Source organism: Gymnogyps californianus, chromosome 2 (genome assembly GCF_018139145.2).
Source record: "Gymnogyps californianus isolate 813 chromosome 2, ASM1813914v2, whole genome shotgun sequence".
Classification (NCBI taxonomy): Eukaryota; Metazoa; Chordata; class Aves; order Accipitriformes; family Cathartidae; genus Gymnogyps; species Gymnogyps californianus.
In genome coordinates, this window is record NC_059472.1 from 51,420,278 (window position 1) to 51,444,985 (window position 24,708).

Genomic DNA, 24,708 nt, shown 5'->3' on the forward strand with positions numbered 1-24,708 from the left:
AAATAATTTAAATCATGAATAGAAGTGAAAACTGGTATTTCAGAACTTTTCTTCAGCAAGATACTGGTTACTTATGAATTCATATTCCCGTATCATGTTTAGTGTTATCCCAATAAACTTGTAGTAGGGAATTCAGCTTGTTTCCAATTGGAACCTATTGAGACAGCTTGTTATAAAGAGGAAGAATAAATGAGAAGGTCAGTGGATTTTGGATTCTCTCTTTCATCCTTCCTCATCTGCAGAAATGAAGTTGGATAACTGAAATCAAGTTGCATTGAGTTTTACACTGGTTTTCTTATGCATTGGTTAGAAGAAAATTTAGATGAATCCGATCAGGAGTATGCAACTCTTTTCTGTATGGCCATCCCATGCACCATTATGTAATCTCTAGTGTATCTGAACAGTGTTGGAGGCTCCCTGATACATAAAAGCATCCCGACAGCTGCTTTGGTTCCTTGTTTGTTAACTTTAGAAGTGTTTGCCCCAGGTCACCCTATGTTTAATGCTGGCTGCCAGACATTGCGAAGTAATTTTGCAGGAGCATTTGAAAGAGTATCTTATCCGTGGGTCCTATGTACCTAACTGTAGCCCACTGTACTTATACCCCAGCAGTTTTAGTCTTCCCCCAAAATATATAACAGCTATTCAGAATGCCTCCTGTAGTCTCTGATTTTATATTTTGTGTCTGTGTATCTGCTTCTTTGGTCCCCATGGTGTCTTGAAGAGAATGGATAGACTAGATCCATCTTCATGTCAACACAAAAAAATGGATGATATCCCTCTTAAAGATTGGAAAAGTACTGATGTTTTTTATTAAAGCAGAAATTCTCTTTTTCCTGCTTCTCATAAAATGGAGAGGCCACGACTGCAAGTCTTCTGGGGCTCCTAGCCTGTTTATGCTCACTGCACCTCTCTTCACAGATAGCAGTTCACATGAGAATTTTATCTGCTTTAATTCCAGGGGTAAACCAACCAAGAGAAATAAAATGAATTAATGCTTTTCCACATTTTTGCAGTCTTAAAGCCCCTGCTAAAGCATGTGCTCCTATTTGTATATCTCTTAATTCCTCTCTCACTCCTGCTCAGCATGCAAGTGCTATAAAATATTCTGGTCCAGAATATCAGTTCCTTACTTCTGCTGAGGGCTATTTACTTGCAGAAATAAGTGCCACTCTTTTAGAGTCCTGCCATTGGTACCTTGTGAAGCATATGGCTCTCCTTATTCATCTCTGCCCTAATGGGAGAGGATTCTGGATTAAAAAATCTGTTTAAAAAATTTTATACGTATATCATAACCAGAACAAGAATGTGTTTGGTTATCTGACACTTGCCCACTTGGTTATATTGTAGACTGAAGTAGTGTCTTCTTTGCATGCTGCTGTGCTCAGGCAAAAATGACAGTGAGATTCTTGGCTGAAAATCACATTGCTTTCTTGGCTTGGACTTCATAAAACTTTATGCAAAAATGTCATAAACTCCCACTGGAGTTCCATAAAGACAGTACGTTTTCATTCGGGAAAGATCCTGCACCGTGTGCAAGGCTGTCTCAAGATCTCTGCTTGCCCAACCTGGAAAAACTGTGCGGCTGCAAGCCAAAGCCCTGGGAGAGAGGGAGAATTGTGTGCTAGACCTGGCCAGACTCTGCTGGTAGGTGCTCTCCGTGGCACCAGTGTGGCTTGAAGTGCGTGTCTAATCTGAGAGAGGGAGTTTCCATGACCCTAAAGCTTTTAAGTATGCCAAGAAGGGGTTTGTGAGAGCAGAACTGAGCTTCTTCCATCTACACACCTTGTGTACTCTTATGCATGTGGATATGCACACACATATGCATAAAGATAATAAAAAAAAGTTAAAAAACCTTATTGATTTGTGGTTGGTCCTCACTGTATGAAATATGTACATTTATTCTTGACACATATATTTGATTCCTGTGAGTCACCATGGGGACTATGCAAATACCTTGGAAAAGAACATGTGTTTCTCAGCTGAGCTTGACGAGCGGATAAGGCAATCAGTGTGCTCTTAACTGCATCTTAAGGGTCTATAAAAAAGACCAGTTGCTGAAACCTTAAAAGTATAGCTTTTCGCGTAGTTTCCATGGAGACAGCTTGATAGTTACGTTGTAGCATCCAACACTAATTACACCATATAATTGTTGGGAAGACATCAGTCTCCATAACAACTCCTTTGTGTGCTACATGACCACTAAGCTAAGTGGCACAGGCTCCCTGGGGCACTAACGCAATTTAAGGAAACTGTCTTGTAAGAATAGCTGAGACTTGTTGGAGATTTTGAATCTCCAGGTAATGGAAAATTTTAATATGTACATTAAGAGGTGTTGTATAGGGCTGCAGTTGTGTATCCATTGAAAATGGCAGCTACACAGCTTTTGGGCATGACATGGTCACACAAAAAAGTATATAAAATTATGTGTTGCGACTTGGGGGTAGTATTGCAGCACAATTTTCATCTGTGCTCGATACAATAAATCCAGTCTCAGCAGGCATTAATTGATAGATTGAGCCCTAAGAGATGCTCTGAATTAGTTTGTTTCCTTTTATCCATCATGATATCCACTTGAAGTGCATCATGTACATTTGTGTGGTGGGTTGACCCTGGCTGGATGCCAGGTGCCCACCAAAGCCGCTCTATCACTCCCCTTCTCAGCTGGACAGGGAAGAGAAAATATAATGAAAGGCTCGTGGGTCGAGGTAAGGACAGGGAGAGATCATGCTCCAATTACCATCACGGGCAAAACAGACTCAACTTGGGGAAATTAATTTAACTTATTACCAATCAAATCAGAATAGGATAATGAGAAATAAAACCAAATCTTAAAACACCTTCCCCCCACCCCTCCCTTCTTCCCAGGCTTAACTTTACTCCCGAATTCTCTACCTCCTCCCCTCCAGCGGCACAGGGAGACGGGGAATGAGGGTTGCAGTCAGTTCATCACATGTTGTCTCTGCCGCTTCTTCTCCTCAGGGGGAGGACTCCTCGCACTCTTCCCCTGCTCTGGTGTGGGGTCCCTCTCACAGGAGACAGTCCTCCACGAACTTCTCCAATGTGAGTCCTTTCCACAGGCTGCAGTTCTTCATGAACTGCGCCAGCGTGGGTCCCCCATGGGGTCACAAGTCCTGCCAGCAAACCTGCTCCAGCGTGGGCTCCTCTCTCCATGGGTCCACAGGTCCTGCCAGGAGCCTGCTCCAGTGTGGACTTCCCACAGGGTCACAGCGTCCTTCGGGCATCCACCTGCTCTGGCGTGGGGTCCTCCACAGGCTGCAGGTGGATATCTGCCACACTGTGGACCTCCATGGGCTGCAGGGGGACAGCCTGCCTCACCATGGTCTTCACCACGGTCTAGACGCAGGGGAATCTCTGCTCTGGCGCCTGGAGCACCTCCTCCCCTCCTTCTTGACTGACCTTGGTGTCTGCAGAGTTGTTTCTCTCACATATTCTCACTCCTCTCTCCAGCTGCAATTGCTGCTGCACAGCAACTTCTTTCCCTTCTTAACTATGCTATCACAGAGGCGCTACCACCGTCGCTGATGGGCTCGGCCTTGGCCAGCAGCAGGTCCGTCTTGCAGCCGGCTGGCATTGGCTCTGTCGGACATAGGGGAAGCTTCTAGCAGCTTCTCACAGAAGCCACCCCTGTAGCTCCCCGCTACCAAAACCTTGCCACACAAACCCAATACAATTTGGTATTGTCATTCTCTTGAACATAGAGCTACCTGCAGAACCACTAGCTTGGAGTATGTCTTTGGAAGGTACTTTTTCACCCCTACCCTTGACAAATGGTCTATATACTTACAGTAGAAAGTGACAATTTAAAAGTAGATTTTGTCAAATCTAACAGAATTTTGAATTGCAGAGGATGCAGGTTCATTGGTTCCTCTGCATAATAGATTCCTAGTCTCCCATGTTTTTATTTGGTCTCCTGGAGTTACTTACATATGGAGAGCTGAGGCTGGGAAATGAATCATAAGTGTGACAAAGAGAAGACAAAAGAATGAGAACTGTTTTGGAAATCGTTTCCGTTGCTAATGTACTGATGTAAATGCCAAAATTGTATGGGAGAACCGTGCACTATATAACATACTAATGTAGAAGGTTTCAAAGCTAGCTAAGGCTAGGCTTCCAAAAATGAGCAAAAATAGCCACATTCTTCTCCCTTGCTGGTTCCCTGTTCTTTTCAGGATCTGGATCGCTAGCTGCCTTTTTGATTCTTAAAAACCTACATGGATGAAACGTCTCCAGACTGCCTCACAGATCTTGAGCCTGATCATTGATCTCTCTGATGGGCACTTGGTGTCTCACTCGAGGTTGCTTTCTTCAGAAACTTGTGTTAGTGAACTGCTGCTGTCTGAAATGGATCTCCCTGTCTTTCTCTTTCTCTCCCTCCCCGACTCAGAACCAATCTTTGCAAAATCTCAAGTACATTCATTTCTCAGTCCCACTCTATATACCTGTTTAAGGATTAGATTTTGACTTTCAACAAAAGTCAGCAAACAGCCATAGGGCTCTGGGGGAGGCAGACTGAATGGCTTATGTCCCGTCCCTGAAATATGTGGTGCTCAGGGAAATCAGATAGGCTTCAGACAATCTCAGGAGATGTCTGTGAGCTGTTCTCGTCCTGTCCACGGCTAGCATGGAGAGGAAGAGGGCAGAGTCCAGCTTCCTCTCCTTGCATGTTGCTATCGATGATTGTCCTAAGGGGGCAGAAGGGAATGGGTCTTCTTGCAGGGGCTTCCCCACCCTTTCTGAGGGAATGGGAGGCCAAAAACCATAGTCAACTATAGTCACTTCTGTCACTGTCTTCCCATGCACGGGACACGCAGGAACCACTGAGGCCCACAGGGCTAAGTGTGTAACCTTGTGACATTGCTCATAAAAGGCATTGCTCAAAATGGATTAGCTGTGTTAATGTTTTAAAAAACATTTTTTCAGGTATCACATTTTTTAAGGTTTCTGATGGAATATTTTGACCTTTTGTAACAGTGAATGGTTAGAAAGCCCTGGAAAGACTTTTGGTTTTGAATGGAAAAATAAAACCTTAAAGAATACCAATTCTTCCTTGCAGTCCTTAGCATAATAATAATAATAATAATAGCATGTCGATTTCTTTCCATTACATCATTACTAAAACAGCATAAACACACCAGAGAATGGCAATGCAGAGACTGTGTCTCTGTTATTATTGTTGGGTTGTACGGAAAGGGGTCAGCAGAGAGATTTAGTTATCTGGTCTGGGAATTGTTTGTTTATGAAATAGGTTTTCCCAAAGGAGTCGTGAGATGGGAAATACAATAGGAAATGGACTTTATACATGCACAGAAATACCAAAACTGTAAGTGTCATGCGGGAGCGAGGTTGATGGAAACTTGCTATTTTTGCTAACAGATTTTTAAAAAATACTTGATTACGCGTCCCGAAGTTTCCTATGCTATTTTTGATACTAGTGATATCCTCCACAGAGTTCTGAGTTAGTCGTGACAGAAAAATGTTTTACATCTGATAATGTTGACAAGGAACATAAGCACTTCAGGTGTTTCTATAGATTTTAACAATGGAAAAATGCATAATATTGCTTTTCACTAAAATATTCCCCTTAAGCTAGGCATCCTTATTGGTTCTGACAATATCCTTGAACACTTTCAGCAACATCTGTGCTTTCCATGTGTAAGTAAAGCAGCATGTGTAGGATCTGTTCTCTTCTAGCAGTGATACTGGGGGCAAGAAGAGGTTTGAAGATGCACTCGGAAAACGCACAGGTCTTGAACTGACAACGGCCTCAATCTGCAGTGTTCAGCCTGAGACCTTCGGGCAATCTGACATGGAAAGAGCCGTCGTTGAGAATGTGTGCAGCATCCTGCCCAACACCCCCGTCTACAGCAAGGTTCTCTATATATGATCAGTCTTGGCACAACGGGCCAGTCCCCATCCGGGTCATTTGAGCCAGCTGTGGAGGTGGCTTCAGAGTGCACAGCTGGGTGGGTGTTCACCTACCTGATGTCTGTGTGCAAAAGAAGAGTTCACTGTTGGCTTCCCAGGTTGCTCGGGATATTTTCTGCTGTCCATCTTCTGGTCTGCTTTATGAAGGTATTATCTGGTATAGGGCAACACCTAAGCACGTGGCTTTGGACTGAGTGTCCAGCTGACTTCTGAAAGGACGTTCAATTCTTGTGATGCATGGAAACACATTGATGTAGGCTGTAACATATCTGCCTTTGGCCCTATTTTTTTCTCTTAGTCGCCTCACTGTTGAAGTTCTCTTTCAGAAGTCGTGGTCCCTTGAACTATGTTCTCATGCACTTTGAGAGAGAACAAACTGGCGGGGTTGAAAGTATCAGCCTGGTAATTTGGACTTTGGTAAGAATTATGAAGTGGTGTACATAAAGTGCCAACATATTCTGCCTCCAGGAAACTCAAGTCAATTTTCCTTTTCTTCATGGACCCCAACTGCCAGGAACTTTACACTCTGCCTGCTGGAACCAGCTTTTTTTTTCTCCTGGATGCCAGCTGAGCCACCACTCAGCCACTGCTGTGGGAGGTCATGGTCCACCTGTGAGGAGTTTGGAATTGCCTCCTCTCCTGCCTTTAGTCAGAGGTCTTGATACTGCAAGGCAGTTATAGTAACAGTTCCTGCCTGATCTGGCTACTGGCCCAGCCACTGGCATCTAGCACTTGGGAGGAAGATAGACATAGGCAGATGCTGAGCTCGGTCCTTCCCAAGGAGCCAACTCCTTTTGTGCCAGATATACGTAGCAAACTGTCAGTTTGCCTCTTAAATTCTCCGCTTAAGTGTGACAATGAAAAGCATGGTCGTCTTATCTGGGTTATCAGCCTTCTCTATCTCTTTATGGTAATCTCTATTTCATGATCTCATAAGGGTTAGATGAGGTGAAGAATAACTTGGAATGCCAAAAGGGTAGCTCTTGCTGAGCTTAACATAAGATGAAGTGTATTTTATTGCAGTATTTTACAGCGGCAGAGTGTTAGAACAGCTGGCTGCTCCCCAAAACTGAAAAGCAATACTTTTCAAATCAGATAGAACAAATAATTCTTTAATACAGTATACCATATTACTGACCAGTAAAATTCAGAGCATCAAACAGAAGATAATACTGAGACAATTGACTGAGTAAAAGTAAAGAGAGGTGTATATTTTTTACAGGTTCAGATCTACTCAAAAGGTTTCAGTGACTGGGTCGCCAGTAATTTCAGCAGAAGCAGACATTATATGGAAATCTTTCTAGGACAGAAGTGGAAAGATTGATAAACTGCATGCCACGGGATGTAAGTTTTGCATCAACTAGGGTCAAGATGCAAATCCTTCCTTTTCTCTGATGTGCACATCGACTGCAGACTTGCTGCATTAGGGGAGGATCATAAATTCTCCTGAATTCCCTGCCATCAACGAATACTTGATTAAACAAACTCTTGGTCCACTCCAGTTGGTGTCCGTGATCCTAATAAGTAGAACACTTCACTGCTGTTGCAATGCTTACTCCATTACACAAATATTTAATAATTCATAAAATAAGAACAAGGTGATGAATCACATTGCCCTGTCAACTTCTGAGCTCAGAGGTTTCAGGGGAGAGACTAAATGGCAGGAGCAGTTTAAGGCCTTTGCAGTAATGGGGCAGCATATAAGGATAAGAGACTCCTCGACAGGCTGAAATGACAGAGGAAAAGTACAGTTAAGCATTATAATGCATGAAGCATTTACAGGAAACAGGAGGCATTGGGTCTTAAGTTTGGTATAACCTGGAAATACAAATATATTTCAGCTTTTGGTCAAATACGCGTGCATCAACAGTCAATCTTGTAACAGCAAGACTGGACAAAGCACTTCTTGGCAAAGTCAAAGAAAATCAAAGTTATTTGGCCTAAAGAAGCCTTCTCATATCCCTCGTTAAATGACTTTTGTTGTCCTTGCTTGACAAAGCTTCAGCTGCATGGATTGTGCCTCTCATTTGCAGAACTGACCTGAACAGATGCTATTAGCCTGGTGCATGTACACGCACCTGTTTGAATCATGATTGATAGTGTTTCCGTATCAGCAAAGCATGCTTCAGGGAGAACGTACATGGATTGTGCAGGGTTTTCCCTTTGTCTCCTTAATACAGAACCAGAACACTGAGAGTAATAGAAGTATCTGGATTACGTTTTCAGTGGTCACATTTAAGAGAAATATTTAAATATGAACAGAGGTACTGTTAAAATTGAGTTCTGTACTATAACCGCTCTACACTTTATAGGCTGAAGATTGGTGGCACTTCACCAGCTATCTCATTAGTCATAGGAAGGGGAAATGTATGTTTTGGCCATTATCTCCAGTAGCAGAGGGCAAATGCTTCTTGTTTTGGCTTTCTCTTTATTATGACAGAAAGTCTAATGTTTGTGTTTGAGTGAAGGTAGGGTGGAGTGACTACTTGATGTTCAAAAAGAAATAGCTACCATAATTTTGAACCCAATCTAGTATTTTACAAGGGGCAAAGAGTTTTGGTTTTCTTGAAAAGTCGCGGGATATCTTTCACTTTTTGTACGAAAGCAAAATGAGTTATAATGTGCTTGTAATAGTTCAGTCCTATCTCATCAGTGATGTATGTTTATATATTTCTATGCTATATATAGTATGTGTTTATATATGAATGCAGATATAGATATATGTTTATACATTGATAGACGTAGGCCTTTCTGAAGAGTCTTGTCTTGTTGATGTCTGATCATTGTAAATATGACCATGATACCCTGTTTGTCGTAAGAGAATTTTCTTACACAAATTCTATTAATTACACTCAGTAACCCAGTCTGTACTTAGCTATTGTAAGGTGTCTCTGCAACATAAAATAATTGCTGTGTCTTTCTCTTTGGTGGCTTTTTAAGGTTTAAAAAAAGAAAGAGATGGTGCAGAACCAAGGAAATTAAGGTATTGCCAAGAATCAGAAAGGCTATCTATTAGCTGTACATTAAGCCTTTGTATGGCTGAGAGCTGTAAGACAGGTGCCATGTACCTTAAAGAGGTGAAGGCAGAGGATTCTCTAGAAGTGATTCAGAGGCAACAGACAGATGAGCTTTTCTGAGCCCTTTCTGCACTGTAGGATGGGGCTGGGCACACAGCTGGGTTCCAGAATGACCTAGTAACCACAGCCTCAGTATCCCCTAATGGCTCATTTTCTCCCACAGCCAAACTGCTAATGAGATGCACACGGCGAAAGAACAATAGCCTGGCCACCTTTGTCTTATGAGGAATAAAAGAATGATGAAGTTAGACAACAATTCAGCAGTTCTTTTGGCATTCACGTGGTGCTCGGGGTTAAAAAATAAGTTACTGAAGCATATTAATCTGAAAGCATTATACATTATCCTTGACAATGTATTAATCTGATAAGACAGGATGCTGAATGACTTTAAGGAAGGTGATACAACCACCTATTGCTTGAATCTTGCACTTGCAGGATCAGTGTCTTGGTTGTATTGGTCATCACATCCTGGAAATGAAAAGAACGTACAAAAAACAGCACTGAGAAAAATCTTCATAAATGCGATAGACAGTAGAGGATTGATACGTAATTCTCTAAATACTGGAACTGCATACGAGTATCTAGGCATAGAAATGCGGAGGATTATCTGGCCTCTAAATGCATACTAGGGATAATTAAGAAATCTACTTTCTTATAGCAATTGAAAAGCTGATATGTAGAAATACTCCTCTGCGATACAGAGATTATTGTTTTGGGTATTGGTAAGGTAAAAACAAGCCACCTTAAAATATCTGATGATTTTGCTAGAGGTGAGCATTTATACTGCTTCTGTTCTGATAACATTTTAGAGGGCATTGATTGTTTGTCATTTGATATACCCTCTCCTATTTTTAGTATGTTTTATGTTTTAAATGCAACATGTAGATGATTTTAAGCTGGGTCAGAAGTTAATTGCTATGAAAACCAGATAGATTCATTTACACTAGAACTAAGTTTTACATTATCTTTAGGCATTTGACTGCTAAGGCATGTTTAAACACTGGCTGCTTTTGAGTCACAATACACGGAACTAATTGCGTTCTTAAAAAAAACCTGGAATTTACCATTATTGTTTTAATAATGCTCAAAAAAATAAAGAGAAATAAAATATAAGGAAAGGGCAGAAGAGAGTGACCAAATCCTCCTTTGAGAAAAATGTGCCTTAGGGAAGCTGGAGATCTGTGCAGGCATTTAGGCAAATATGAAATAAAGGATCTCAAAGAAATTTACAGCAGCTGGTAAAACTTCTATGTGGCTGGATCAAAGCTGTGCAGATCATGAAGTTGCTGACTTTGTCACCGTTGCCATGGTGCCACTGTTGCCATGGTGCCAGCATCACCAAGCTATCCTTTAAGTAACAACGTGTGTGTCAGGGAGGGTTAAAGGGTTTTCTTCCTTCAGGAGAGCTGAGCAGAGTCCACTTATGAGCAATATGCACCTAAGTATGCCGTAATGCACAAACTCACTGCACTCTCTACTGATTTCATAGACTGACAGTCTCCAGTTAAGTCTGTCAGGGAATGAAAACCCTTAGGGCATGTCTGCACTTTGGTCAGGCTGTGAGGGTAATGCAGCAGACATGCTCAGATTAGTTTTAAACTAATGAGCAGAAGCGAGAGTGAAACCTGTTTTGCTTTCCCCCTTTCTCCAATGTATTTCACTTTGGATTGTTTGTTTCCCTTGTTTGGGCTGCTCAGCTTTTCAGGCAGGATCATGGCATTGCTGTTTCCTTTGGGAAGAGCCATTATTTTGGTGGTTCAAGGCTAAAGCTTCATTACTTTTCCTTGGAAAAAGCTGTGTCTCTGCTTAAAATTCCTCCTTGTCAATGGATTTATTAGTATTGCTCCTTCAGGGGGCTGCATTATCACCTGAAGCCGTTGGGTTAAGCAGCATATTTTGTCTTGCCTTTTGATTGGTAACAACAGACCCTCAGAACAAAGCTGAAAAATCTCACGGGTCGTTTCAATGTGTTGATTAATACAATTGAATCAATACCTAGGGGGAGAAGGCTTTACAGGAGAACCGGTGGGAGGAATTTTGCCTGCATTTGCTATATCTCTTTTAACCAGAGATTGGCTTTGGCACTTTAAAGATGGTTTACAAGGAGCCTTCGAGCTTCTAGAAATGATCCAGGTTGCACGAAAAGCCTTGTCATTGCAATAGGCAATATGCTCGAATGCTTCCAGGGAAGTTTTTATTTCCATGGGACATCATCCCCAAAGCTGACCTGAAATTAAACAGTTAATACTAGTTTGATTTTGGTCTGATTCTGCGTGCAGGACTCATTCAGATACTGTGCAGGATGGAGGAGATCTCCTGGGCACAGTATCTGCAGCTGTTAACAGTGCTTTATTTTGATTGATGACCATAGGAGAAAAATAGTATATTCTTTTTTTTTCTCCACATTTTCTTTGTATTTAATTTTTCCTTGCCCTATTTACAAGCAGTCCAGCTGTACTCGACTTTAGTTCTAGTCCCATCCTATCTTTCTTGTGAGGGAGGATGTGTACCATGTTTGTCATCTTTAGCAGGGATTTTTGCTGCCGACTGATGGCAGGTTTCCAGTGACTGTACCAGCCTTCCACAATCGGTGAGCTTACTGGTGGTCATTGGTGCCTCTCGTTGTTCATTGCTGACTTTCTGCAGTTTGTGAAACTTCACAGTCAGCACCTGCTCTACGAAGATCTCAAGTCTTGGGTTATTTCAAAAAGGCTTGTCAGTACACGCTGGACCACTTTAGTCAGGATTTAGACAGGGGAGATCTGGGTCCCTCAGTGTTCTTCCATGTATTTGGCTGTCCCAGTCAATGCCTTGTTCATCTGTTTCTGTAGCTGCTGGATCTCTCTGAATCAAAGTGTTCTTGCTAAGGTGCAGAGAAGTTACCCATCTGGCAATGTTTGGTTGCCTTAAATTTGGATGTAGCAAAGCAGAGGAGAGCTAGATCGAAATGACTTGTAGTCCGGCTGAGATGAAAAATGTGTGTAAACAAGGAGGAATGGTGTTAATAGCTTAGAAAATTCATGTGAATTAATGAATACAGAAGACGGCATTAAAAGATTAACTGTTCCTTTTTTCCTATTTTGAAGATTTTTTGTTTCATTTTTTGCTAGATCTCCATACCTGACATAACATTTTGTGTGCACATATGTACCTATGCTTACTCTCATGTAGACATATATGCAAAAGAGATGTAACTCTGAAATCTGGGAAATTATTTCAGTGGCTCTCCCTCAAGAAACAAAAGAGTATGTGTTGTTACTGATGTTTGCCCGCTGTAATTTTTGCCTTTTTGGTAGCACTGGATTATCTTGATGTAGCTGTTTTCAGTGGCACTAACAGTGATCCATTTCCCTGGCGATTTTTGATGATTATCTTAGCAGCTGGTTAAAACATGCAGAAGAGGGACAAAACAAATATTATGTCTATAAAAAGCTTGACATTGCTTTAATTCCACCAGTAGAATGAAAACAAAGGTTACGTACATCAGAAGCTTTTTCCTGATGTTTTGAGAAGATGACCTGATGATAAATAAAATGATTTATTTTGAACAGTGAGTGAACTTGATGAGCCGTTTCAAAACACTGTCTTTGGAAAAAATATGCATTTTTGTAAGGACAGAGGTTTTGGCAGTTTGGGGAAGTGAGGTTACAAGGATTGGCTCTGTATACACAAACTAAGGAAAACTTTTGTAAAGTATTCTCTGTTCACTTATAGCAAGAACTATGACATTTAACTTTCTAGCAGTTTAACAGTGAATCAGAGGAAACATACTTTTTATGTAGTTGTAATATTAACAAATCATGGTCACGTCTGGACTAAATCCCCCATATCTTTCCATTCCAGATAGGAAGATTAAATCGGAATCTAAATTTTGAAAATGTCCTCATCCATGTTCTTGGCTGTGTAAACAAGATGTTCCTGAACACCTCAGAAATGCTAGATATTCAAAATCTACAGCCAGCTTTTGCAGCTTGAAAGTCTTTCTCTAAAGTAATTGTAAAGTCAGGGATGGAAGGGATCTATGATAGCTTGGTCAAGAATGACACATTTATCTAGCCAGTGCTGGCTGGTTTGAACTGATTGAGAATTGACACCGTGGAGGCTATGAGATAACCACAGCTGGTTGGTGGAGAAGGCAAGGCAGCAAAGAATGCAGAGTCCCGGATTTCTGTATCTCCCGGGATCCAAGTTTCTGCTTTGTCAAGGACTGGGAACCCTTAGGATGCCAACTCCTGTCTTCAAGCCACATGTCAGACTTACCAGAATTTTCTGATGTTGTGTGGTCAAGAAATAGATCTAATAGGGAAGCTGGCTCAGCAGTCATCTTGCCTGTTCTTAAGATCCTTCAGCAAAGAATTCTCCAAACAGTCTTTATTTTGTTATCTATAAAACTAAATTAATTTCTAATTATAAATGAATTTCAATTTTTTTTCTAATTTTTTTCGAACAAATTTTATGAAACAAATTTTGCTTTCTCTTCTGAACATTTTTTCTTGTCTGAGCATAATGTGATTAGGAGAAAGGAGGGGATCATCATGTCATGAGTTGTGTAGTGGTCTGTCTTTGGGAAAAAGTTCCTTGGGAACTCTTTAAAGCTAGTGGTGATAGTGCCTTCTGCCACTCATGAATCACTAAAGCAAATTTACAAAGGCAGATGCATGAGAGCACATTCTCTCCTATGCCTCCTTTTTGCCTGTGCAAGGGTGATTTTATGTGCTAGTTTTGTCCCTACTGTGTGACAAGTTCTTCCATACATTAGGATATTTCTGCTTTATGAATCTTAGTCTGTTACCCAGCACTTCAACAATGCTGTCGTTTTTCTTGTTGCCGGTAATTCATCCTGATAAGGAGCAAACTCTGGACCTGTGGAATTGACTCCCTTCTCTTTGAATACTGAAGTTGGGCACTGTCGTCCTTCAGAGCAGCTTGTTAAATGTAAATGACGATGTAAGCAGTGTGCAGGATATTGTATGGCATCCGGGCCTGTCTTTGGTTCCCAGAATGATGGGAATGCCGGAAGTTTTCACCCTTTTTGGGGGAAACTGAATCTGGGAATCTCTTCTAACCAAGAAGTTTGAAACCTCTGACTGTCCCAGTTCTTTTGGGTTAAGACCACATCCCTCTGCTTTGCCAGGCTGTGGTGTACCAGTACCCAAAGCTCAGCCTTTCAGACAGGCATTTCACCACTGAGGAGACAGAGACTTTTTTCCTCCTGAGTGATTCCTCATGATCCTTCCTTAAAGCTTCACCATAGTTCATGTCTTATCAACTTCTGATTAGTTACCTTTGATGGTCATGATTTCCCTGATGCACAAACCCTAGAGCTTTCGCATGTCTGTGGTCACTAGGTACAATGAGTTCAGCCTCATCTGTTTCTGTTTCGGTGTTTACAATAAGCAGGTCTTTCCCAGCACTGAATCTCCTTGAAATATGTCGCTCCTATTCAGAAACTGGAGCAGGGATCTCACAAGCTTTGTTTCCCTCTTTAGGGACCACGTTGTAAGGTGACGGATGAGTCAATTTCTCTGCTGTCCCACCCTTTCTAGGTGGGTCCAACCCCACTTCTGGTACAAGCTTGTAAAAGGGCTGCTGTTTTAAGACCCTTCTCTGTGGCACAATCCAGCCACAGGGCTGGATTGCCCTCTGTTTTCTCTCCTGGTTCTTGTTCACTCCCTGTACTAGAGTATTTATGTAAAGAAGTCCTATCTGTTCTGTTTCATTATCTAACTGTTCAGGCCCAATCTTTGTCCCAGCAGTCCTGCAGCATTCTCCCTGTGCTTGAGGTGATGCTGCTCTAATCTTCTTTCTTCTCCTTCCTGGTGGGATCTGCAGTCCTAGCTCAAGCAGGCTATCTGCATTACCGTAGAAGCTGTTTCATCTAGGGTAAGTTGGGCCGGGCTGATGAATTTCTGCAAGTTGTGTCCTCCAGCAGTGGAGATCACCCCACTCTCATCTTATGCACAGACCTAGTCCCAGGTAAGTATCCATCACAAGGATACACTTATTTCCTTCAATGCTGATACACATTGTAAAGAGCTAGAACTGTTTTTGATTGAGATAACAAACACAGTCTGAAATGCCAAGGTTTTTGTTTATTTATAAAATCACTTGTAAATAACTCAGTGATTAGAACTATAGAAATACTTGAGATCAAGGCAAATAGGTGTTAATAAAGTGTTCCTTTAAATGGATCTTGTTTCCACGATACAATGAAGTGACGCATTAAATTTAGAGTGATTTATTTTAAGAAACAATCTTTTTTCCTTTTTTTTTTTTTTTTGGTGGAAGGAAGGGTTTGAAATGATTTCTCAGGAACGAATTCAGCTCACATGGAAATGTTTTGTTAAATGATGCTACACTTGGATATTTTTCCTAATCACTGAAAGCTATGTCAGAATTTTGTAGAAATGTTCACGGTATGAATGCTTTTAAAAATAGCTTTTGCAGTACTGCCTGGTCACATTTCCTTTAAGCAAGTAAGTAGGCAGAGTCCACGGAGCTATTCCTGTTTCTGAAATTGTTGGGGTTCAACCATCCAGTCTGTATCATTTGGTAGAATCAGTGACTGTATGTCAAAATCTTGGAGACCTTTGTTCAAAATATGCTGGTTATAGCTAATTAAAATTTTCCTTTCCAACTCCTAGTTTTAAAGATTCAGGACCAAAATATATTTGGAAATCATTAACTTCAGTTTGCCCTTTTACTTGCTTTCTTTTGTCTTGCAAGCTTATTCCTTTTCCTAAGGCATCTGAATGCCTAGGAGGACAACTGTGACCTTTAAAATGAAGAAAGAGAAATTACTGCACTTAGCGTGTTGTGGTTTTGGTTTTTTTAAAGGACATTCAGAACATCAATGTAGGTGGTTTTTTTAAAAACTGAATGTGCACTTAAAACACTTCGGAAAATGCTGAAATGTACTTAAAGGAAAATTACCTTCTGAACTATGTCCCTAGACTTTAGATTCTTCCCCTGGAACAAATTATGTGGTTAGCTTCCCTGAAAACTTGTTTTTCATTTTTAAATATATTCCTCTTTTAGATAAACAATCAAAGGTGGACATTTTAGCAATGTGTTTTCCTTTTGTTTTGTTTTGGGTTTTTTCCTTACACACACTTACTTCATGTGCTCTTCCAACCCACATTTTGTTTCTCTTTGGCACTGAGAGACTCTTACATAACTTTTCAAAAATACAACAGTGTTCTACTGTAATAGTCCAAAAGGCTACAGCCTGCATTTTTGCAGAGGTTTGGGATGATCGCAATAGAATGGTGTATTGTTTTTGATAAGGCCTGTTTTCGGAGGGTTCTTAAATGCCTGTTTCTCTGCTGTTGGCCTCTTCTCAAGTCTCTAATAAACAGGACTCTACAAGGGAGTGGGTGACACAACTTTAACTTGTGTCACTTCTCAAATACAGCACTTCAGTTTCTTTCAGGAGAACAGCTTAAAGAAAAGAATGCTCTGTAGATACCACAGCTGCCATCCTTCATTAGTTCCTGTTTACATGCTCAGTAATGAATATTCATAGAATGAATCATAGAACGGTGTGGGTTGGAAGGGACCTTAAAGATCATCTAGTTCCAACTACCCTGCCATGGGCAGGGACACCTTCCACTGGACCAGGTTGCTCAAAGCCCCATCCAGCCTGGCCTTGAACACTTCCAGGGATGGGGCATCCACAGCCTTTCTGGGCAACCTGTTCCAGTGCCTCACCACCCTCACAGTGAAGAACTTCTTCCAAATATCTAATCTAAATCTACCCTCTTTCAGTTTAAAGCCATTACCCCTTGTCCTATCACTACATGCCCTTGTAAAAATGTTGTATGTTTTTATGTAATAAATTAGCATCAGCCTAAGATAAGCTCAGTGCAGTTAATTCTACAATCATTCACACTCATGTAAATGAGAAATAGTTCCTTGTAGGTCAGAGTGCTGCATTTGAACTGATGGATATCCAGCCTAGGAGCTGTATTAAGGTAAAGTGCATGAAAGATTCAGCTCCTGAATGGTTAACTTCCACTGTTTGGAGCGGGTGTCAGCTCTCTCTGGCTGCAAATGACTGTGAGACGGGCCAAGGTGTGACCTGAATGTGGACAGTTGCAATATCATCTTCGTGAGTTTTGAAGAATAACTCTGTGACTTGTCCTTCTCCTCTGTCAGTCTCTTTTGGGTGCATCTATTTAGTCGTATGTTTGCTTGTATGTATACATACAAGGCTGTAGGGGTAGAGCTGATACATATCCTTGATTTTCCCCTGGAGTGGGAGCTCACTTTTTCTGTTAGCTTCGAGCTTTACAGCATTGCTCATGTTGTACACTACTGTGGTAAGCAGTGTGCAAATACTTGTCAGATGAATGAATAGTTCGTATCAGGAGGTATGTTTGTGGTTGTATTGATACCAGCAATTTGATTGCTGTGCAGGAATGGAGTGGATCTGCAGTCCTGTGGTACCCTTCCTGAATCAAGTCCATCTCTTGCCTCATTCCCTCTGCAAGGTGCCTGTGCTATAGGCAAATGGAGAACAGTCAGGGTGTGATTTATGGTAATGTCTAGGAAGAAAAAAAACATCTGCATGCCTGAGTCTCCCTAAAGTAGAGAACATCCCCAAACAGGCCAGAGGAAGCACTCACTGTGTAGTCCCCATTGAGCACCACTGCTCCTGTGTGGTGCTTACTGCCGTTGCATGGTCTCATTGCTAGCTTTAGATTTTTGTCCCCTCTCCAGCTAACTTTTAGAGTGGGGCTGGAGAAGTGACGTACAACCATCTCTTCTTCATCCGCTGCTGCTCGTGATCCCGCACTGATTACACTCCAGGCAGATTCAGAACCCTGCCTTTTAAAATGCGACCATAACAAATGTAGTGGGTATTGACTAACAAACTATTAGTGCAAGCTCTGGTGCACAGAGTGTACTCGAAAATGGCATTTGCTTCCCTACTGCACATGTAGTAGTGTTTTAACAAGTAATAGATTACGGAATGAAGTTTCTGCTGTCTCCCCGGGGAGTCAACTAGACAAACAACGATTAGGAAATCTTAGCTGATAATTGTTTAAATGTTTTGTTTCTTAATTTCATCTTTTTCCTTGGGCAATTTTGTATTATCCTAAATATTTCCTTTCGTTCCTCAGTGCTTGTGTTTCCCAAGTATTTGTAAATCACTACCAAGTCTTCCTTTCCCACAGGCATTGCTTATTCTAACTGTTGACTGAAAATCAATCCCTCCATCTAATGACTCTGTCACTGTTCTCTGAACTCTTTCCATTTTACATTATCCATCTGGCAACAAAATGTCCAAAACTGCGCACAGGCTGCAGATGTGGTAGCTCCGTAGCTGTTGAGGCAGGGATCTGTTACAAACCATTGTATGTCGGGATCTAGCTGTTTCTGGGATCAGTACTATGAAAATATGAAGTCATTTGCCCCTAGCTTCTCTGCCCAGGACACCTTGGTGTAATGAGACATTTGTAATATAAACCTACTGAAGTTGCGTTGTTTTTCTTTACCCCATACCCTATTCCTTTTTTTTTTTTGGCTTTTCTACACCCACAAACACATTTCAAGCTCTCATTCTCCTCAGAAATACAAGGCTTTTCAAGCCCGGGATCTGACTGCTCTCCTCAGTCTGCTGTCAGCAAATAAAAGCTAGCAGGTTTCCAGGCCAGGCCAGCTGGGATGTGTGATAAGGGACCCTCTGCTCTGGTTCCCTGCCCTGCCTCTGCTGTGTCCCAGGTTCTGTAGGAGTCAAAATTGAACTGCGATGCGTGACGGTCATACTGTTTTCTCCATCGGTTTCCCAGCCTAATGAGCAGCATGTTTTGCATGTGCTTTCCCAGTGATACCCCACAGTCAGGTTCCTGCCCTAAGCTGGCTGCTCAGCTCTTGTGTCCCTGTTTGTTGGGTCTTTTTCTGCTGTTTCTGGCCTGCCTCCTCCCACTGGCCAGAGGGGAAAGGAGGTGCCTGTATGTAGTCTCTGTACTTACATGGGGAGGAAGGTTGGGCAGGAGTGGAAGCTCCATGTTTAGCAATGTCACACTGTTTAGCATAGACTAATTGGGTTTCTCCTGTCCATTGACTATCTATTTTAGGTACTGCATCTAATGGTTAAGAAAACAAAGAAAAAAAAAGAAAAGAAAAAAAATGCGACTGCACATGCAGAAATTTAATTTCAGCAAAAGTATTTCAGTTTTCATTTGTGATATCACAAGTTCACAAAGTGTTGGGTTTTTTTTCCTTTCAATTTAACAGGTTATCACTGCTAGCTTATCACCGTTCTTCTTTGTCATGACTGCCAACATACTAACAATTTCTTGGTAAGTGCCTACGTGAGCTTTTTTCTTAGCAGTAAAAATGAATTTCCACACAGTGCTTCGTATGGAAATACTTTTAAAATGTCAAGTTCTATTAGTGCCAGTAATATTTTGCATGTAAGGAGAACCAGGTGTGCAATGATGGATGCAGTACAGTCATACAAATAGAAGAGTGTTTCTTCTGCCTCTGTGGGAGAAAATGGACATTTTGGACATTAAGCCTGACCACAATTCACTCAGCATGTTTTACAGCTAGACAAATGGATGCAATAGGCAAATAAATGACCCATTCAAAGTCACGCTATAAATTAGTGGTGGAATTGGAAATAAAACACAGGAGTCATGGTTTGGTGGCAGCATCTTTTTAACCAACAGAGTGCATTCAGGTTTCCCTAACACAGTGTGTACTGTGAATGCATAAAATGAAAACAGTAGAAAAATAATGATAATAAACTTTTTCCAAAGCTGTATCTGGATTTTGCAATGTGTGGCCGCACATTGCGAATCACCTAACCTGAATTTTTTAGGTAGCATTGGGGTGCAAACTCCTTTGGTCAAAGACAATGTTTTTGGTCTGTGTTTGTATAGCACCCAGTGAAAGGGAATCCTAGCCCATGGCTGATGCTCCTACATGGTTCTGCCATGCAAATAACAACTAAATATGGGGTTAGGCATGTATCTCTGAGGACGGATTTGTTATTGGAAATAAAAATCTGCTTACTTTTGAAAAGCTTTAAGCTTCCTTTTTTTTCCTTACAGTTTGATCGCTATCCTAAAGATTCAGCTCTGCACTGAATGGAATTAGCATATTCTTTTTCCAGGTGTGATAAAGAAGTTACAGGAAGGAGAATCTCGGTTTAAATGAGCCCCACATACATATGTGTGAACATGCATCCCCGTATGTATGTTAGGCACATGTAATCTCAAATACTAAAATAAGTCATGTGTATTTTTTTTAGCTTTAGGAATACATTTATGTGGCCTATGTGTGTAAGAGGCTAAACTAGTATCAATGCACCTACAACACTCCTATTCTAGACCATTAACTTGCTGCTCTTCACCATGTTTTACATGTGTTTGTGCAGGTCTATCATGTGCATGCCAGAGGTAGGCTTTTATAATATGTATGTATTCACTGACACGTATACTAAAAAATCATGTGTACCTTTGTTAATGTAAGCACATGGACCCATATAATTGCACACGTACTACATGCCCTATATGCACTGAAAGTAATAGAAATGATGAACACATCTGTATCTTTAAAAGAAACTTTGCTTTAGCCCTTGGGCCACTGTTACACTTTGATTGTCATAATTCAAAAAGATAACAATTTATTTATTATTTATTTATTTGAGTTCTGTTACTGCTTGTGCATCAGCAGTGCCTTGGCTTATCAGCAAAGCTCTGGAAATAGTTTGTCAGACGATAGCAGCTGCAAAGCACTCATGAGATCGTTAATCACTGAGTTTTTTAGTGTTGCTCCAGTGTTGTCATGGACGATATCATATGTTAATTTCTGAGTGACGGGCAAATGCAGTTAGCTGTCAACCCACAATAAACAGAAGCTGGAGGATTTGCCAGATGGTAAATTGAAGGTAAATCAAGGGTTGGCGTTTAGCCATGGTTTTTTCTCTGCTTCATCTTGAAGTTATAACGGTGGTTTCTATTGGCCTAGTAATCTGGATTGCATGGGCACGTGGATACCTGAGATTTCAAATCCTTCAGAAAGGGATTCTTCTTCTCTGATGTAGGGCATAAGATATTAAAGAACAATTTAGATGCAGGCACCTTTTGACAGAACAGGGCTGTGCAGTTTACTATCTTTTGGACAGAATTGCCAGTCTAATTTTTAGAATGATACATCAGAGATAGGTTTCTTTTTTAAAGTCTCTGTTAAAAATGTTATAGAAAACAACACATCTATAGAAATGAAAAAAAAAAAAAGAGTAATTTCTAAGGTTCTGTTGGGTTTAGGTCTTCCTATATGCAGTGGATTTTTTTCTTTAGGATAAAGAATACATTATCCAACCTTAGCTTCCAAAGGAATTAATGCAGAGGGTATGTTTATAACTGGAGCTGAAATCCAGGCAAGACATGGGGGTTAACCCTCTGCAGAGAAAAGTGCTCAGAGGTTGTTAGTGATTACGGGCGAACAGACTTACGTGTTTTAGATCTTTTTGAAAAGCTTGCAGCCTTCGCAGCCCTTTGCTCCTTGTTGGTAATTCCACACCCAAAGGTATTCTGTCTCCACAGTGGACTGTCTACAGACTGTCTGTAGCACCTACTTTCCAGGGCTGTTTACTGTGTAATTGTAAGATATTGTACTGTTGTTATACAATGTTTGTTCCTCTCTGGAACAAGGGCAATTATGTGATTTTTAAAACGGCTCACCAAAGCTAAGATTTAAGTGAATGTAATGCTATTAAAGACCAGAGATCCTTCAGCTTTACATGCTTTTTTTTCCCCAAGAAAAAAAAAAAAGCCCTCTTACAAATGAACTTAACAGAAGTTTGTTTTGTTTATAAAGTTCATTAAGAAGCTTTTTTGTTTCATAAGCTAACTAAGCCATGAGGCTAAGATGCAAGGTCAGTACACTTAGCTTTGCACTGTTGTAAAAGGGGAGAAGAGTCGTTATCCTACCATATTCCTGTCAGCTATGATAGATAGCAGAGGAGACTTGGGGATTATTAACTATTGCACGGATTGAGTGGGTTGATAGCTTATTTCAGTGAATGATTTTGTTTGTAAAACCATGCATCCTAATTTGGAGCCCTGCTTCTAGCCTGAGTCTTGGAGAGAAGCATTAGTGCCACCACTGCGCTGTGAGCAGCACAGGAAGGAAGCGCTTCGGCACACGTGCCGTTTTGGCTGGGGCAGGTTCTTTCACCAGGTTCCTCACAAAGAGAAACAAACACGGGAATTTCTACCGGCTTCACTACGCCAGTGGGATCTCCCCAGAGCAAAATTCTATTTCCCCATTTCCTCAGTCCCCAAAACCCAGGCTTTACATCTCCTCCTGACTTTTGTCAGGTGGCAAGTTTTCGGGACAGAACACAAACAGAAGTTGCAAGGGGGAGTCATTAACCTAATGAGGTTCAAACTCTCTTGCCTTCCTTTCCTATTCTTGCTAGTGTATGGGTGTGCAGCTATTCTTGTAACTAGGTGCAACCTTCTCTGTCTAGATTTCTGTCTGTGTATTTTCGTGTGAATACCAGCAGCCCTAAAATATAGGAAGGGTAGTTTCTGATGTGATCAGTTAAATAAGACATTTCTGGTTTCAGCCTTTTCTTAGCAAGACGAATGAAAAACTCACCTGGGTTATTGTCTCTAGGTTGAAATCTGTTTAGACAAAATAATACCTTTCTCTTAATGTTGTGCTTTTTGGCATTGTATCAAGTAGAGGGACTTGCCTGATGCTAAATTTGTGTTATACTTTGTTTACAGCCTTGTGATCAGTGGAGTTGGAGAAGCTTTGCTTGTTTACACTGAAAGGACAGGCACATAAAGAGGAACCAGATCTCACCAGCTGGAAAAGAGCTGACTTGCAGCCTAGAGACCCTATCATGAATAAAATGCGGCAGCAGGAATGAAGAAGTGCAACCAAACATGAGGAAAGAGACCTATTGTTTTTTTATTAAGGAAAAAAACCTATGCTATTAATAGTGCTGGTAAGAGAGCAGCATAATTGGCAGGATGGTTAGGAGCCTTTGCGTCAAAGCACAAGACAAACTATTTCTGATTGATGTGGTAAAGGAAAAACTGCACTGTCTCATGCTGATGGCTCTGTGTGAGAACCTCTCAGTAGCAGATTCTTGCACAGGGAACTGAACTCAGGAAAAGCAGCATTCCCCACTGGATGCCCCCAGTTTTTTTGTTGGAAGCTGGCAGCGGGTTGTACCAAAAAGTGTCAGAGCTCAGATCCTGCCATCAATTCAGGATCAGGAAGGATGGATTTTGTCTCCAACTGTTCTGCAAGCAGCAAGCTGCCGCACACAGGTCTCTTGTCACGTCATCTGAACTGGCATGGTGACTGAGGCCATGGGGCTTCTGGAGATAATCCCCTTCTGGAACTGCGGCGGTTTGACAGCTTTGCAGAATGGGGAAATCAGCAATAAATCTCAATATCTGTAGTGATTGCTCTTTGTGTATTTTTTTCTCTCCCATTCTCTGAGATTTCTCTTGAACTCTGCAAATTTTTGTCAGCTGGAGGGGGTGGAGGGACACATACTGTTCCCAGCAGTGGTTTGTCTCTTAGATTATTGTAAGAGGCAACAAAGATTATGAACCTTGAATGAATGTCATAAAGAGTGTAAGAAGGCAATTCATCTCAAGAGTTCTTAAAATAATTTCATTTCTGGTTGCTTAATGGCTGTTAGAAATTAGTCTTGATATATTAGTGCCTGGGAAAGCAATCTATGTGAAAGTAATATTAAATGATGGGTTGATAATATTGTGGGGCAGGTCTACATGGTAAAAGGAGCTTGATAACAAATCTTCATTGAGGAGAGGGACTTGTCTCACATGACATTAGATATCTGAAGTGTAGTCCCTTAATCTAAGTTGACAAAGTTTCCTTCATAGTCAATGGATGGAGAGGGGTGCCCTCACAGAGATGATTCTTCTTGAATAGATTGCTGTGTTAATATGACTGAAAGACCCTCTGGAAGTGCTTATCTCTCTGTAGATGGAAACTAGGTGACTAGTCTAGACAAGACACATGGCTTTTAGGAGGCTACAGTTAGTGGAGGCATATCTGCTTCAATCTAACAAATTCCACTAGCTGGGTTTTAAAGAATGGCTACATTTTAACTTCAAATAAAACACCATAGTTTAGCAAAGAAGGTAAATTTTACAAAGGATTGCAGTCAATTTCTATGACTGGTGAGTTTTAGGTAAAGATTAGTTGGTTTTCAGAAAAAAATGCTGTAGTTTAAAAAAGAGAATTCAGAGAAGTACTATGACCTGTATTGTACCGAAGCTTATCCCAATTAATCGCAAAGGGTCTGTTTATACTGGCATGTTGTCCATGTATGTTGGGTCACGCTCTGGCTTGAGTTTGGAGTGAGCCATTTTCTTGCCAGGTGGTAAAACTCAGGTTTGGGAAGAAAGGGGGAGAGAGGGACAAGCATGAAAGAAACATGTTGCTTGAACTTGAGCACTAGTCCCGAAACCAACATGAGCCACATGGCATGCCCAGTGAGCCAAGACACAGCCAGCCATGGACCCTCAGGGCCTTCCAGTCTGTAAATTCAGACAGTGCTGGGAGTGATGGCTGCAGCATGCTGGCTTTTCCCCAGACAACTAGCTCTGCCAGCCAGTCGTGGCAATATGGTAGGATCCTTGCCGTGCCACCCTTCTGCTGATTTTGAAGTGAC

General features: G+C 41.2%; 1 protein-coding gene across 2 annotated transcripts in view; it reads left to right on the plus strand.

Annotated features, from left to right (window-relative positions):
• Positions 1 to 23,463, plus strand: part of TMEM241 (transmembrane protein 241) — a 60,198-nt gene extending 36,735 nt beyond the window's left edge. The window contains exons 14-15 of one of the 2 annotated variants that reach the window (XM_050891054.1): positions 19,269 to 19,333; positions 22,778 to 23,463. In XM_050891054.1, the coding sequence (XP_050747011.1) occupies positions 19,269 to 19,333; positions 22,778 to 22,838 (126 nt within the window). In that variant the 3' untranslated portion in view covers positions 22,839 to 23,463. The remainder of the gene's footprint in view (positions 1 to 19,268; positions 19,334 to 22,777) is intronic. The other variant, XM_050891055.1, reaches the window with a different exon arrangement.
• Positions 23,464 to 24,708: the final 1,245 nt, after the last annotated feature.